Source organism: Myotis daubentonii, chromosome 3 (genome assembly GCF_963259705.1).
Source record: "Myotis daubentonii chromosome 3, mMyoDau2.1, whole genome shotgun sequence".
Lineage (NCBI taxonomy): Eukaryota > Metazoa > Chordata > Mammalia > Chiroptera > Vespertilionidae > Myotis > Myotis daubentonii.
Genome location: NC_081842.1, coordinates 196,839,059 through 196,852,376, shown reverse-complemented (window position 1 = coordinate 196,852,376; position 13,318 = coordinate 196,839,059). Strand labels below are relative to the sequence as shown.

The window sequence follows — 13,318 nt, the reverse complement described above, 5'->3', positions numbered from 1 at the left end:
CTGATGGGGGCCTGACAGGAACAGATGTGGAGGCCACCCTTTCCCACATCCCAGGACAGGACTTTTGACCTATGTCTTATCCAGATAGAAACGGTACTCATATTGAACAAGGAAATCAAGACTAAATAGACACGATAACTAGGTACATTCCCCATTAAGAACTTCGAGGTGCATGCCACATTTATACCACAAAATACCAACAAATCAGTTTCAGTTGTGTCGAGATACAGAACAAGTCCCTGAACAGAGGCAGTAGAAAACTGCCTAGGAATGCTTCTTTTCTACCTTTTTAAAAGATAGGCCAGATTCGAACCCTTAGCCAGTCTGAGCTTTGACTTCCCTCCGGAAGTCCCAGAGATGGTGAATACCATCTAGGAGCCATTCCTCCAGATAAAGGACAAGTCCCTTAGAGATTCTTGATAATCTACATCAGTAATCCATTCACACAATCCCCCGAAAGTTAAAGAGGAAGGAAAGAACCATTCAATGTCCTTCAAGAGGATTTCAGCGAAACAACAAAATCGACAGATTTAACACATTGGAAAACCAAGGCCAGAAGTACCCTCAGACGTTTCAGGGGTACCAAGGAAGGAGAAGTTAGGCCACGTCCAGCCCTTTTCACAATCCACCATCAGTGACCAGTCCCAGCTCACTGGTCTACCATCCATTTAATATTTCTTTTTCCTCCCATCATACCAAGGCCATGCTTTCCAGGTAGCTAGAACTTTTAAACCACAGTTTCTACCTGAAATAATTGTACTTTACTTTAGAAATTGGATTACTGCTATCCTGGCATAGCTGCTAAATTTCAAAATGGTCACAATTTTCCTGCTGGGGAATTCAAGAAGCGAACCCATAACTATTAAGGCCAAAACAGTCTCGGGTTTTTATTCTGTACACAGCAAAAGGTCAAGTTCAGCTCAAAACTATGCGCACTCGTTTTTAAACTGGTCTTTTCCTTTACATGTGCACAGAAATCCTAGATGCATTTATGAATTTGTAAAAGCTTTTCAATTCTCTATCTACAAGCCCTTTAAGAAATACAAGCTCTATTGTCGGCCCTTATAAAGCCAACTGCTCAAAACATTGGTCTATCATATCACTAAAATTATATTAAGACCGTGATTGCTAATTTATTAAGCACTAAAGATATCTTCTTAAAAATAGTATTAAATAAATCTGAGAGGCAGGCACACTTTCTGCCCCATCTGCATTTCCTTAGTAAAACTCCGCCTTAAAACTCCACCCCTGAAATCCCATCCTGCCTCAGTGAGCAGACATTCCTTTTGTGATTAACTAAGTCAGAGGGAGGGGCCTTTACTGTTCCAAGATGGCGACCCCCAGGGGAGCGGCATGCCATGCGGCCAACATGGCGGCTGCCAAGTCAGGCAGCTCAACATTGTGGCGGTCTAAACTGTTCTCTGACAGAAAAGATGATTTCCTCATTCTCACAATAAACAAGGGAAGAGCAAACCAAAACCCCTAAAAGATAGATGGCCAACATTATATTGCAGAACTTTTTAAAATCTTAGGTAGCAAATTAAATACGCTAGCCCAAAACCCTATCCGAAAACGGACGGTGCACACATTAGTTTTAAGCCAGCTTTTCTCCTAACACGTGCACAGAAATCCCAGACGCATTTACTTGGAGAGGGGGTGACCTGTTTCCACAGATCCTCACTCAGGCGGCCACCGGACCGCCACACAAAGGAGGGGGGAGGGCAATCCCCCTCCCTCCACACTCGCACACTTTCACCAGACATTCATTCAGAGTTTAAACAATCCATTCAATTCCTAACAACTTCCCAACCCCTGAGGGAGCTCTAAAGCCTCCCCCAGTCTCCTTGAAATGATCAATCACAATACCCAAAGGTGCAGTCTGAGTCCATCCCATAACATCCATCCAGTACAAACACAGAACACTGAACAGGGCCCGAAAATACAGGCTTCCAATTCCATGGAAGCCAAACCCGAAAGCTAGACAATGGCCTTATACCAAACTAGCTAGCAGGAGCGACCTGCTTTCCGCGAGGGGCATATCCATCCCTCGTGAGGGGCATATCCATCCCTCCTGGGGTGAGGGGCATATCCATCCCTCCTGGGGAGCGGAACGTCTTCCAACTCTCCCCCGCCTGTGGTCGTTCACGGCGCGTCCGCCTAGACCCCTCAGGCAATTACAGTTTCCAGAAACGAGCTCACACTGAACAGAACATACAACGACACACACACATACCGCGGTCAGTCAGACTCTTCGGATCGGGGGTCCCTCGATGGTCTTGGGAATCCCGGACGAGCCCCCAAATGTTGTGCCCAGATTTCAAAGTTCCCAAGACCCCCAGGGAGCCCGTCAGTCCGATGCAAAAGCAAAGAGTCATTCATTTCAAACCCGGGTTTGGCTCCCCTGCCACACTCACCGATGCAATGGTAAGCTCCAGTGGCCGAGAGAGCTGGGCTTTTATTATATAGGATAAAAGGCTAAGTTGACTTTTATCACAAGTGCGATACATATAAAGCTCTCACTGGCAACAATTGCATGTGTGTGTTTTGATCTGTCATTATCGATCATGAATTTGGTTGACACTTCTATTATAGAGAAAGGGAAAACAGCGATATTAAAATATTTCTTCTAATTAATTTCCTTTCAATGTGCACGAATCCGTGCACCAGGACACTAGTATATTCTATGCATTCAAAAAGATCTAGAAAAATAAAAACTAAATTTTAACAGCAAAAATAAAAAAAACCCAATGATCTATGCTTTCATTATAAAAGCTAAAAAAGGAAGAGTAAATTATACCCAAAAAAGTAGAGAAAGAAAATGACAGAGATAAGAGTAACTAATGAGCCCTGGCCGGTTTGGCTCAGTGGATGGAGTGTCGGCCTGCGGACTGAAGGGTCCCGGGTGCGATTCCGGTCAAGGGCATGTACCTTGGTTGCAGGCACATCCCCAGTTTGGGGTGTGCAGGAGGCAGCTGGTCGATGTTTCTCTCATCGATGTTTCTAACTCTCTGTCCTTCTCCCTTGCTCTCTGTAAAAAAATCAATTAAAAAAAAAAAAGTAACTAATGAAACAGAAAGCAAACAAAAAACAATGCAGAAAATGATAGAAACCAAAAGTTGGTTGTTTGAAAGATTGATGAAACTGATAAAAGCTCTAGTCAGACTGATGACAGAAAAAAAGAGGGTACTCACAAATTAACTGTATCAGGAATGGAAAAAGGGATATCCTACTCATTCAGTAAACTAAGGGCAGCAAACTATGGCCCAAGGGCCAATTCCAGACGCTGCCTACTATTGTAAATGAAGTTTTATTGGAACATTGTCACACTAATTTATTTATGTATTGTCTGTGGCTGTTTTTGCTCTAAGATGGCAGAGTTAAGTAACTGTAACAGAGTTATCCTAAGATTGGTAAAGCCTAGAATACTTACTATATGACCCTTTTAAGAAAGTTTGCCGCCCTAACCGGTTTGGCTCAGTGGATAGAGCGTTGACCTGTGAACTGAAAGGTCCCAGGTTCGATTCCGGTCAAGGGCATGTACCTTGGTTGCAGGCATATCCCCAGTAGGAGGTCTGCAGGAGGCAGCTGATCGATGTTTCACTCTCAATGTTTCTAACTCTCTATCCCTCTCCCTTCCCCTCTGTAAAAAATCAATAAAATATATATATTTTTAAAAAAGAAAAAAAAAGAAAGTTTGCCAATCCCTGTCTAAGAAAACGTACTTTTATTTGACTTACTATTTACTATTGAGTAGGGCCTCAATTTACATGTTAACGTATGGAAGATGGATACATTGCAAATTACTTTGATTTTTATAGAGGTGCAAATTTCTGGTATAAAAGATAACTGCTAAGGTTTAATTAATAAGGTGTCCTTATTTCCCACCTAGATATTATTTATCCTTATCTCCTTATTCATTCAGCCATTCAACAAATATTACTAAGCATCTGTTTCATGCTAGGCATTGCTTTGATGGAGCTCATTACTTGGAAAAAGGGAGACAGAGATTAAATAGACATAATAATAAATGTAGGATTGCAAACTAATGGAAGTGTTCTGAAGGAAAGAAATTCAGCCTTATAGAATAAAGGTAGCTAAATTTGGAATTTATTGAACAGTTATAGTATCACACATAATATCAAAGATATTCACTGTATGTTGTTTGAGACCAAAAAATATTGGGAATAACTTATCCATCAATAGAGAACTGGTTAAATAAATTAAGGAAGATCTACGTAGTTACTGGAATGAATAAGACTACTCTATATCATCCTGATATGGAATGATATCCAGGATACACTATGATGAGAAAGAAAGGTGCAGCATGGTATGTATAGTGTGTTACAATTTGTGTTGGGAGGAAAAAGAACATAATGTTTATGTATATATATATTATACACAGACTATTTTTGGAAGAATATTCAAGAAATTGTCATTGTTGTCTTTAGGAGGGGAAACTAGGAAGCTGAGAGCACCAAAACGAGCGTAAAATATGTCTTCTAAAGAACAGAAGATTCCTGGTAAATTGAACTTACTGAGGTACTTCATTTCTAGTAATGTTTTTGCCTTCAAGTTTACTGCACATTACTATAAAATTATTTGATTTATGTTTGCATAATACATGATTGGGCAAAACTAGGTTTCAAGTTGTTCACATGGAAAATACTACTATAATTAAATAATAATGCAAGCGTAAAAACAAAAAAGACCAGAAGAGCAGTTTTGAAAAATACACAGCCAGAGAAGGTGATCCAAACCAGCAGTAGAAGCAAAAGCTGATGCTATTGATTCAGAATGAATTTCCCAGTTTACCCTAGAGAACCGCTTTAAAGAACTGGACAAGAAATGGAGACAGAGAAGTTAGTTTCAAAGAATTCCAGAGGTTACTGAAAAACAACAACAATAACAACAACAAAAAACAACCACCCATCAGAGAAAAGGCAAAATGACATAATTCTGCTAAGAGAAGAGCACCTGGTAAGTGGCCATATTCTATTTGCAGTCCCCAATGTCTCCATTTAATTCTTTCAGATTATACTGATCTCACAGTGATATCCAATTATTGCTAATTAATACAATAACAACAAAAAGAATGAACAGTCAGGAAACCAGGCGGCCAGGTATCACATAGGTCATAATGAAGACATCTAGACTGATGACAAGACTTTAAAGAGATGAGACCCATTTGACACAATAAATCAGAGGGATGAATGATTGTTGGTAGATGAGTAATGATTAGTGGTAGGAAGTGATATAGACCTCAAAGAGCAGGAGTTTTTACCTGAAAGTGGAGGAGTAATGTTCAAGAAGTGACAGTAAGGAATGATAAGGACATCAGATCCACCTCCAAACTCATGGGTACATGGAATATGGGAGAATGAGCAACCACTGCCTGCAGGCTAGAGGGAAAACAGAATCTTTCTCCAAGAAAAAGCCAGGTCTCAGAACATTGCCCTTCTCTCATATCTTTTTTAAAAATATGTGTATATTTTTATTGATTTTAGAGAGGAAGAGAGAGATAGAAACATCAATGATGAGAGAGAATCAGTGATCGGCTGACTCCTGCATGCTCCACACTGGGGATGGAGCCCACAACCCAGGCATGTGCCCTGACCAGGAATTAACCGTGACCTCCTGGTTCATAGGTCGATGCTCAACCACTTAGCCACACCAGCAGGGCCTTTTCTCATGTCTTAATTAACAAGTCTTAGTATAAATGGGATTTAATAGCTCAACAGATTCCTGTCACTGAAAAAGTTGGGAAGGGAGAGGTGATAAGTTCGAGTGAGTTGAAAAGCACAAAGTTATACAGGAATATCAAATCTGACTCATAATGATTAAGGCACTTCATAACGAGAAAAAAGGGAAGGATGGAAAAATATGATGAGAAACTGATGACATGATTGCTGCCTATCCATCTTTGGTATAAAATGGTGAAAGCTTTGAGGCAAATCATGGTGGATGTTTTAACAATGGAATTTGGAGGAAAAAGATTTACAATCAGGGAAAATGGTCAATGGGATTATGAGGATTTCCCATCAAAGGGTAGATAGCAAAAAATTATAATTCCCTGGCTCTTGCTAACAGCTCTGGTTAAATCCTGATCTTTGAAAGAGAAGCAGATAAAAGCAGGGTTGGGGAAAGCTACAAGCTTGGTTTGTCCCGGAAAAGCCTTCTTTTGCTTCCATGGCTCCCTGAAGAATGTCACATAAAGCTGTATAAATATCTGGTAATATCAAAGAAATGTTTCATAAACCAAACACTCCCTGCTTTATAAGGTGACCTGGAAGCCTCAGTTAGAGATCTCATCCATTACTCTGGCTGGAGAGAACACATTCAATGAGGGCAAGGAAACCAGGGGGTACATACACGATGTTCCAGACTCCCTACTTCACTTGTGCCTTTTGTTTTTCTTATTTTCTCACTTGTACCATTTGATTGTTGTATTGTTACAATTATTACTAGTTTAATTATGGTAAGCTAATTCATGTGAATCTTATCTGACACTTTGATCCTTTGTCTTAGCTCAAGGGAATAGAGCCCAAGAGAGGACAAATGGTCAGAAGCACTTAGTGACCAGGAGTAAAAGAAATGAGTTCTGGGGAGGTTAGATAGCTACAGTGCTGCTAAGAAAATTAATCCCAATAGTTCCCAATAAGGGAAGTAGGTACTATGAACTCTTGGCTTCCCAGGTTTAGTGGGATTTGGCTGAGTTATTTTTTTAAACTATATTTGCCGGGAGCCGGTCCATCCTTGCTGTTTCAAGGGACCTGGCGTATATGGCATACTGTTCTTAATATGTTTGCTCACCTTCTTGGTGCTATGTGTTTTAACCAAGGTCACCTCTCCGAGAAAGGTTGTTTCCCCAGGTAAGGATTTTCCCCTGAAGTTAGGGAGGGAATAAAACCCCTCAACTAAGTGCAAGGCGGGTAATTAATCACTTTAACTACGAACAATCATGCTTAAGCTACATAATCTTTACTCCCTGGAATGGAGATAAGAAACGACCTAACCTTTGTAATAGAGATTGATAGGATTGAATCAACTGGTATAAATACAGATGTAACAAGACAGAAAGAGACAGAACTTAGAACACAGAACTCAGGAGACAGAATTCAGAAGACAGAACCTACACGGAGCCTGGAGACAGAAGAACTTCGCTGGAGAGAACATGGCAATAGATCCTGGACTGAACCTGACTATAGAACATGGCAAGAGAACCTGACTAGAACCTGGTGACTGAACCTGGCTGGAGATCTGAAGCAGAACCTCTCTGGAGATCCAGACCAGAACTTGGCTAGAGATCCTGGCTAGGCTGCTGATCAACTGAACGCTGTCTCCATGTCATTCCATCTTCTCCGACTCCGTCCACACCTTTGGGGACCCCTGGACCTGCTGGGGTTGGACCCCGGCATATATTTGTATTGATTTCAGAGAGGAAGGGAGAGGGAAAGAGAGATAGAAACATCAATGATGAGAGAGAATCATTGATCGGCTATCTATTGCACGCCCCCTACTGGGGATTGAGCCGCAACCTGGGCATGTGCCCTTGACCACAATCGAACCTGGGACCCTTCAGTCTGCAGACTGATGCTCTATCCACTGAGCCAAACTGGCTAGGGTTTGACTGGGTTATTTTTTTTTTTTTTTATTGCTTAAAGTATTACAAAGGGTATTACATATGTGTCCATTTTTTCCCGACTGGGTTATTTTTTATTTACTGTTGTTCCACTACATGTTCAATAATAAAAATATAGGAGATACACAATTCTTTTTCATCCATTCAGTGAATAATTCTTCCTTTTAGATGATTAAAAGATGGTTAACCACCTTAAATGGTTAAAAGGCATGGGTTGTGGTTTCAGCTCTAGGTCCATCATTTACTAGTAATTTAACCTTTGAAAAACAATTTAACCTCTCCAAGATTCAATTTTCATTGTTGTTACTCTTAAGAAAAAGAGTTCACTAGGGGAGGAAGCAGGGAATCATTTGTAGAGTCAATATTGGATTCTAGATGTAACTTGGATAAAAGGTAAGATGAAAATAAGCTCCAATTTTAGATCAGTTCCTCTCCTGCCCACGCCTCCATAGCCTGGCTCTGCTCCCAGGGCCTAAGCAAAAGCAATACTAAATTCTTATTTTAAATAAAAGGGGGGGGGGGGTCTTGGCTTACAATAGGTGGAACCTTAGACTAAAAAACCCTTTGGGAAAGTCTGGAACTCACTGTTTGTAGGAGCATGTAGAAAGCTTACCAAGTTGAGAACAGGGGGCAGAGCCAATCCTTTTCTTTTCAAAACCATAGAAAAGCAGAGACAATAGGACTCCCATATGCATTACTTGGAGGATTCCCAAAACAGAAGGCTGTGGAACTAGCAATGCTTACTTATTACCACTTCTCAAAAGACAGAATTCTAATAAATCTGGCACAAAGTCGAGACCAGGTTTCCTAATTCCAAGTCCCAGGGTGGAAAAGTCTATAGAATATATAAATTATTGCCAGAAGAAAATTCACCAAATACTTTTAGGAAGCTGTGAAAAACTGGAATTATTTAGAGATAGTGCTATTGCCTCTAGCATTCTTATATCTCAGGTAACAAGCTTGACTTCTCTAGCTAACTTGGAAACTGCTGGCTGGCAACCAAGAGGAAAGCAGAGACAGAATATCCCCTATTTTAGGAGCGATACTGATAAGGTCCTTAAGAATTCACGCTTTAACCAAATTCATCAAATTGCATCCCAATGGAAGGGCTGAGATGGTGAGAATGGGCAGCAAGGGGAACCAAGTTGCTGTGGAAAACAATACATAGTTAGGACATTTTATAGGTAAAAGGTGTACTTATTTTGAACTTTCATTGGAACTAAAATTCTTTTCTTGAACTCTCACAATTTTAAAATATGATCAAGAATACATTCAAAGCTTTCCTTTAATAAACTATTATCAAACAGTAGAGCAGAAGCCTTAAATTTGGTGAAGTCAGTGACTGAACTATGGCTCCATATAATGTCTTCCTGTAAGTTATCAAAAATATGCAATGGTGATGGAAAAATTAAAGTAAAATAAAGTATGCATTCTCTCAGAAGCAGCAGATCTCAGCCAAGAAGCCTAAGCAGGCATATTATTAATCTCAAAAACAACTCACAGGAACTGTTCAAAAACAAACCACCCCAGGGGGCACCCTTCACCTTCCTTTTGACTGTCAGCGTGTCTGTCACCTGCACACCCACTGATAAACAAATACAAAAATGGTTTCACATTACTCCCGAAGACTAATTCTCTTCTGCAGGGGTTAGCATATTCAGAAAGCCAGGCAGAGGAGGTAATTAAATCCTTTAAAATGCACAATCAGGTATTTATGAAGTTTGGAAAAAACCAGGGTAATAATAACCACTGCCCTCTCTCCTTTTCAAAAGGACAACACTTTTTTCCTCAACTGTACACAGGTTAGAGTGAAAGGTGGCAGTAGCCTCACAAAGCAGTCCTTTGAAAAGAAAGTAATTACTACTCATTGCCTTTGCTGTGTGCCTAGCTTTAAGAGCACAGTTTGTTAAATGTTATGGTGTAAGTAAGTGATTTGCTGTAATTAAACTAACTGCTAAACAAGAATGAGTAGGCTTTGTATCCATAGTCTGACTCCCTTCCCTTTACTGTTTCCATTTTTCCCAAAGACAAACTCCCTATTGAACTAGCTGCCCAACAGATACCTCTCAGACACTCTTCACATTAACTCTCATCTGCTAGATGTGGGGCGGGAGGGAAATGGCTTCCAATGACTGATCACAAAACCTGGGCCTTGCAGCACTTCTCTAGTTAAGAACACTTAGAAGATTAAGTCCTCTCCTATAAGACTGTCGCTAAAGACACCTCAAAGGTACTGAATGAATTGTGGCAAATTGCCAAAGAGAAAAATAGTATACAACATCTCCTTAAAAGAGGGTCAACCTGGCCGGCATGGCTCAGCGGTTGAGCATCAACCTATGAACCAGGAGGTGACAGTTTGATTCCCGATCAGAGCACATGCCCGGTTACAGGCTCAATCCCCAGTGTGGGACATGCAAGAGGCATCCAATCAATGATTTTCCCTCATCATTGATGTTTCTAGCTCTCTCTCTCCCTCTCCCTTCCTCTCTGAAATCAATAAAAATATATTTATAAAAAAAGAAAGAGGGTCAAATTTACAGGCCAAAGAGAAGAGAAATGTTATCTACCTTCTTAAGGCAGAATAACTGTACTTACCAGGTTAAAAGAACTATGAAAACAACACTAACTTAATCTTGGTTTAATGAGAAAATATATCCAGTCTCCAAGTTGAGATTCATAGAGAACCCTCAGAAGACTGAGTTTAAAATTTTATTTCAAAAGAAATCACATATGATGATCAATACCATGATTCCATCTCACTCTATCTTCTAGCCTCTACCCCACAAGTCTGGGTAAGGCTTTGGCCTCTGAAGTAAGACTGCCTGGATTTGAATCTCAATCCCGTCAATTTACTGTATCATCTTGGGTCAAAATTCCAGGTTTCTTCATGTGTAGAAAGAAAGAAAGAAATGATAACAATACCTAACTCATAGGGTTATTATAGATATTAAAGGAGATAAGCCATGCAAAGTATTAACACAATCCCTGGAATGTAGTAAAAGCTCAGTAAATATTGGTGCCATTACTTTTGTTATTACACTTCATTTCAGCTCAGGCACCACTTCTTCCAGAAAGTTTTCCTTGATGAAACCTTCATCCCACCTCTCTTCTGTATATTTTACATATACTTCTATCATAGTATTTCTCTCATTGGATCATATTTGTTTGTCTACCTCACACACTCTGTCCTCTTTAAATGCTGAGGTTGTATCTTTTTTTTTTTTTAATATATTTTATTGATTTTTTACAGAGAGGAAGGGAGAGAGATAGAGAGTTAGAAACATCGATGAGAGAGAAACATCGATCAGCTGCCTCCTGCACATCTCCTACTGGGGATATGCCCGCAACCCAGGTACATGCCCTTGACCGGAATCGAACCTGGGACCTTTCAGTCCACAGGCCGATGCTCTATCCACTGAGCCAAACCGGTTCCGGCGTGAGGTTGTATCTTGCATCTCTGTATTTGCAGGCCCAGCAAAACACTAACAGGCATACAAGGAATTATTTGTTAATTTTAAATTTCTCCAATATTTAAATAAATTTGTTATTTTTTTAAACTAACAAAATCTAGCAAAAGATGTCAGTTCCGATATGGAGTTACTTGAATTTCAGTCATTTGAGTCAGATCCTTAATGTTAATTAATTTCTTTGAATAAAAGAAGAGATACAGAGAACAAAGCAAAAGTTCCCAGTTCACTGAAAAATTAGAAAGAGCTCTTCTTTCCTTTTTTTAAAAAATGTTTTTATTGACTTTTTTAGAGATAAGGGGAGAAACATCAATGAGAAACATCCATGGGCTCTCTCCTGCATGCCCTCTACTGGGGATTGAGCATGTGCCCTGACCAGGAATCAAACCGACCACTTCTTGGTGCATGGGACAATGCTCAACCAATTGAGCCATACTGGCCAGGCTAGAAAGAGCTTTTCAAATTAAATTGGGGAAAGCGATGAAAGAGAGGTATGATGAGAGATGTGCAGAGAGAAACTGAAGAGAATCTAAGTGGGTTAAAAAAAAGATAACTGAATCTAACATAACCAGCTAGGAAACAGCCTTTCCTGCCTAAACACTAAACTGAAAAATCCTTTCAAATCTCAAAGCAATCTTTCCTCATGAAAGGACCAACCAAATTTCAGTTCCCTGAGCTATCTATTTCAGACCACTCCATTTCACTCACAATCAAGATGGGCTTTCAGCATGGAACACAGCAATAATGGAGAATGGCTTCCCAGTTCACCTAAGCAGAGAACCATCCATTACTGATGACATCTAGATCCATTTAATTTCCCTTCTCCTGAGTAATGATGAGAAGGGAATGGGGAGGGGGGGTGGGGAGAGGGAGAGAAGCAACACAAAAAACCCTCAAAGTTCTAGTCACCTAATTGACAAAATGAAAACCAGTCTATCATAATCTTAATGTCTTAGTGTCTATCTGATTGATACTTTACTAATCAAAAGTTTGCACTAACTGGATACAGTTGCTATTAGGTTTCAAAAGACCTATCTGTTAAGGTAAGTCCAAAGCCATTTTCACAACGAAGTTATAAGTAAGAGTATTAATAAAAACACTGGTATAGCTGAAAATAACTCTCCTACCATAAAGTCACCTGCTTAGAAATTACACAGTCATCAAGGGCATTATAAAAGCAGATTGAAGGCAAATGACTTAACCATGTACTTAAAAAACAACAACAAAAAACTAAATAGGGGGTTACATTGTGACATGTGACATACTCAGAATTTCCTGCTTCGTTATTTCTCCCACCACCTTATGACTAAAAGTCTTTGGAGAATGCTGTCAGCAAGGAGAGCACGCCTCCAAGCCACAGCGTGAAGGAACCCACACCTCTCTGTGTAATAGTCTTTGTACTTTAAAAATCACAGGTATCAAATGATAACAGATAAATTTTGGCCTGTACATAAAAATGGTTCTAAAAAGAAAGAAAATGCTTTTTCTAAAGAGAAAAGTACTTAGATATGATTGATGACAAGGATCTAGCAGTTACCTGTACAGCCCACTGTAGATGTGATTGTTATGAACCTGCAGTTGATTGCTGTCTCCCACTGCAGAGCTAATAAATTGCTTGCATTCACCACAATCATACAACCTTCTTTTCAAACCCACACAGTGAACCTTGAATCAGAGCACTTTTGTTTATGGGAAGGCCTTTCTTTCTTTTCTTTTTTTGTGCTGATTGATTTTGTTGTTTCTAAAGAGAAGGCCGTTTAGAGCAGCGGTCGCCAACCTTTTGGACCTCGCAGACCACTGGTTGGCGACCGCTGGTTTAGAGGGTTGTGGCAGAGATATGTAAATTAAATAAAATAGCAGTAAGCTTGGGAGAAAATAATACAGCAAACCATGATGTGTTATTTGAGCAGATATGGCCAATAGAGGAAAAGTCTATGTCAATTTATCCATTAAAAAATCTCTGGTTTTGGAGCATTATGTAAGTGTAAAAAAAAAACAACAAAAAACTGCAGTGGCCGAACCGGTTTGGCTCAGTGGATAGAGCGTCGGCTTGCGGACTCAGGGGTCCCAGGTTCGATTCCGGTCAGGGGCATGTGCCTTGGTTGCGGGCACATCCCCACTCGGGGGTGTGCAAGAGGCAGCTGATTGATCTCTCTCATCGATGTTTCTGGCTCTCTATTCCTCTCCCTTCTTCTCTGTAAAAAATCAATAA

General features: G+C 40.1%; 1 protein-coding gene across 9 annotated transcripts in view; it reads right to left on the bottom strand.

Moving 5' to 3' along the window:
• Window positions 1-13,318, bottom strand: part of KIAA0319L (KIAA0319 like) — a 127,170-nt gene that overhangs the window by 91,104 nt on the left and 22,748 nt on the right. Inside the window, exon 2 of one of the 9 annotated variants that reach the window (XM_059690240.1) lies at window positions 10,384-10,522. The exons of 7 other annotated variants lie outside the window; for them this stretch is intronic. Coding sequence is in view for 1 of the 2 variants with exons in the window: in XM_059690238.1 (XP_059546221.1) it covers window positions 2,929-2,992 (64 nt within the window). In the remaining variant the exon portion in view is untranslated. Of the gene's footprint in view, window positions 1-2,928; window positions 3,008-10,383; window positions 10,523-13,318 lie in introns of those variants that run through there. One more of the 9 variants, XM_059690238.1, reaches the window with a different exon arrangement.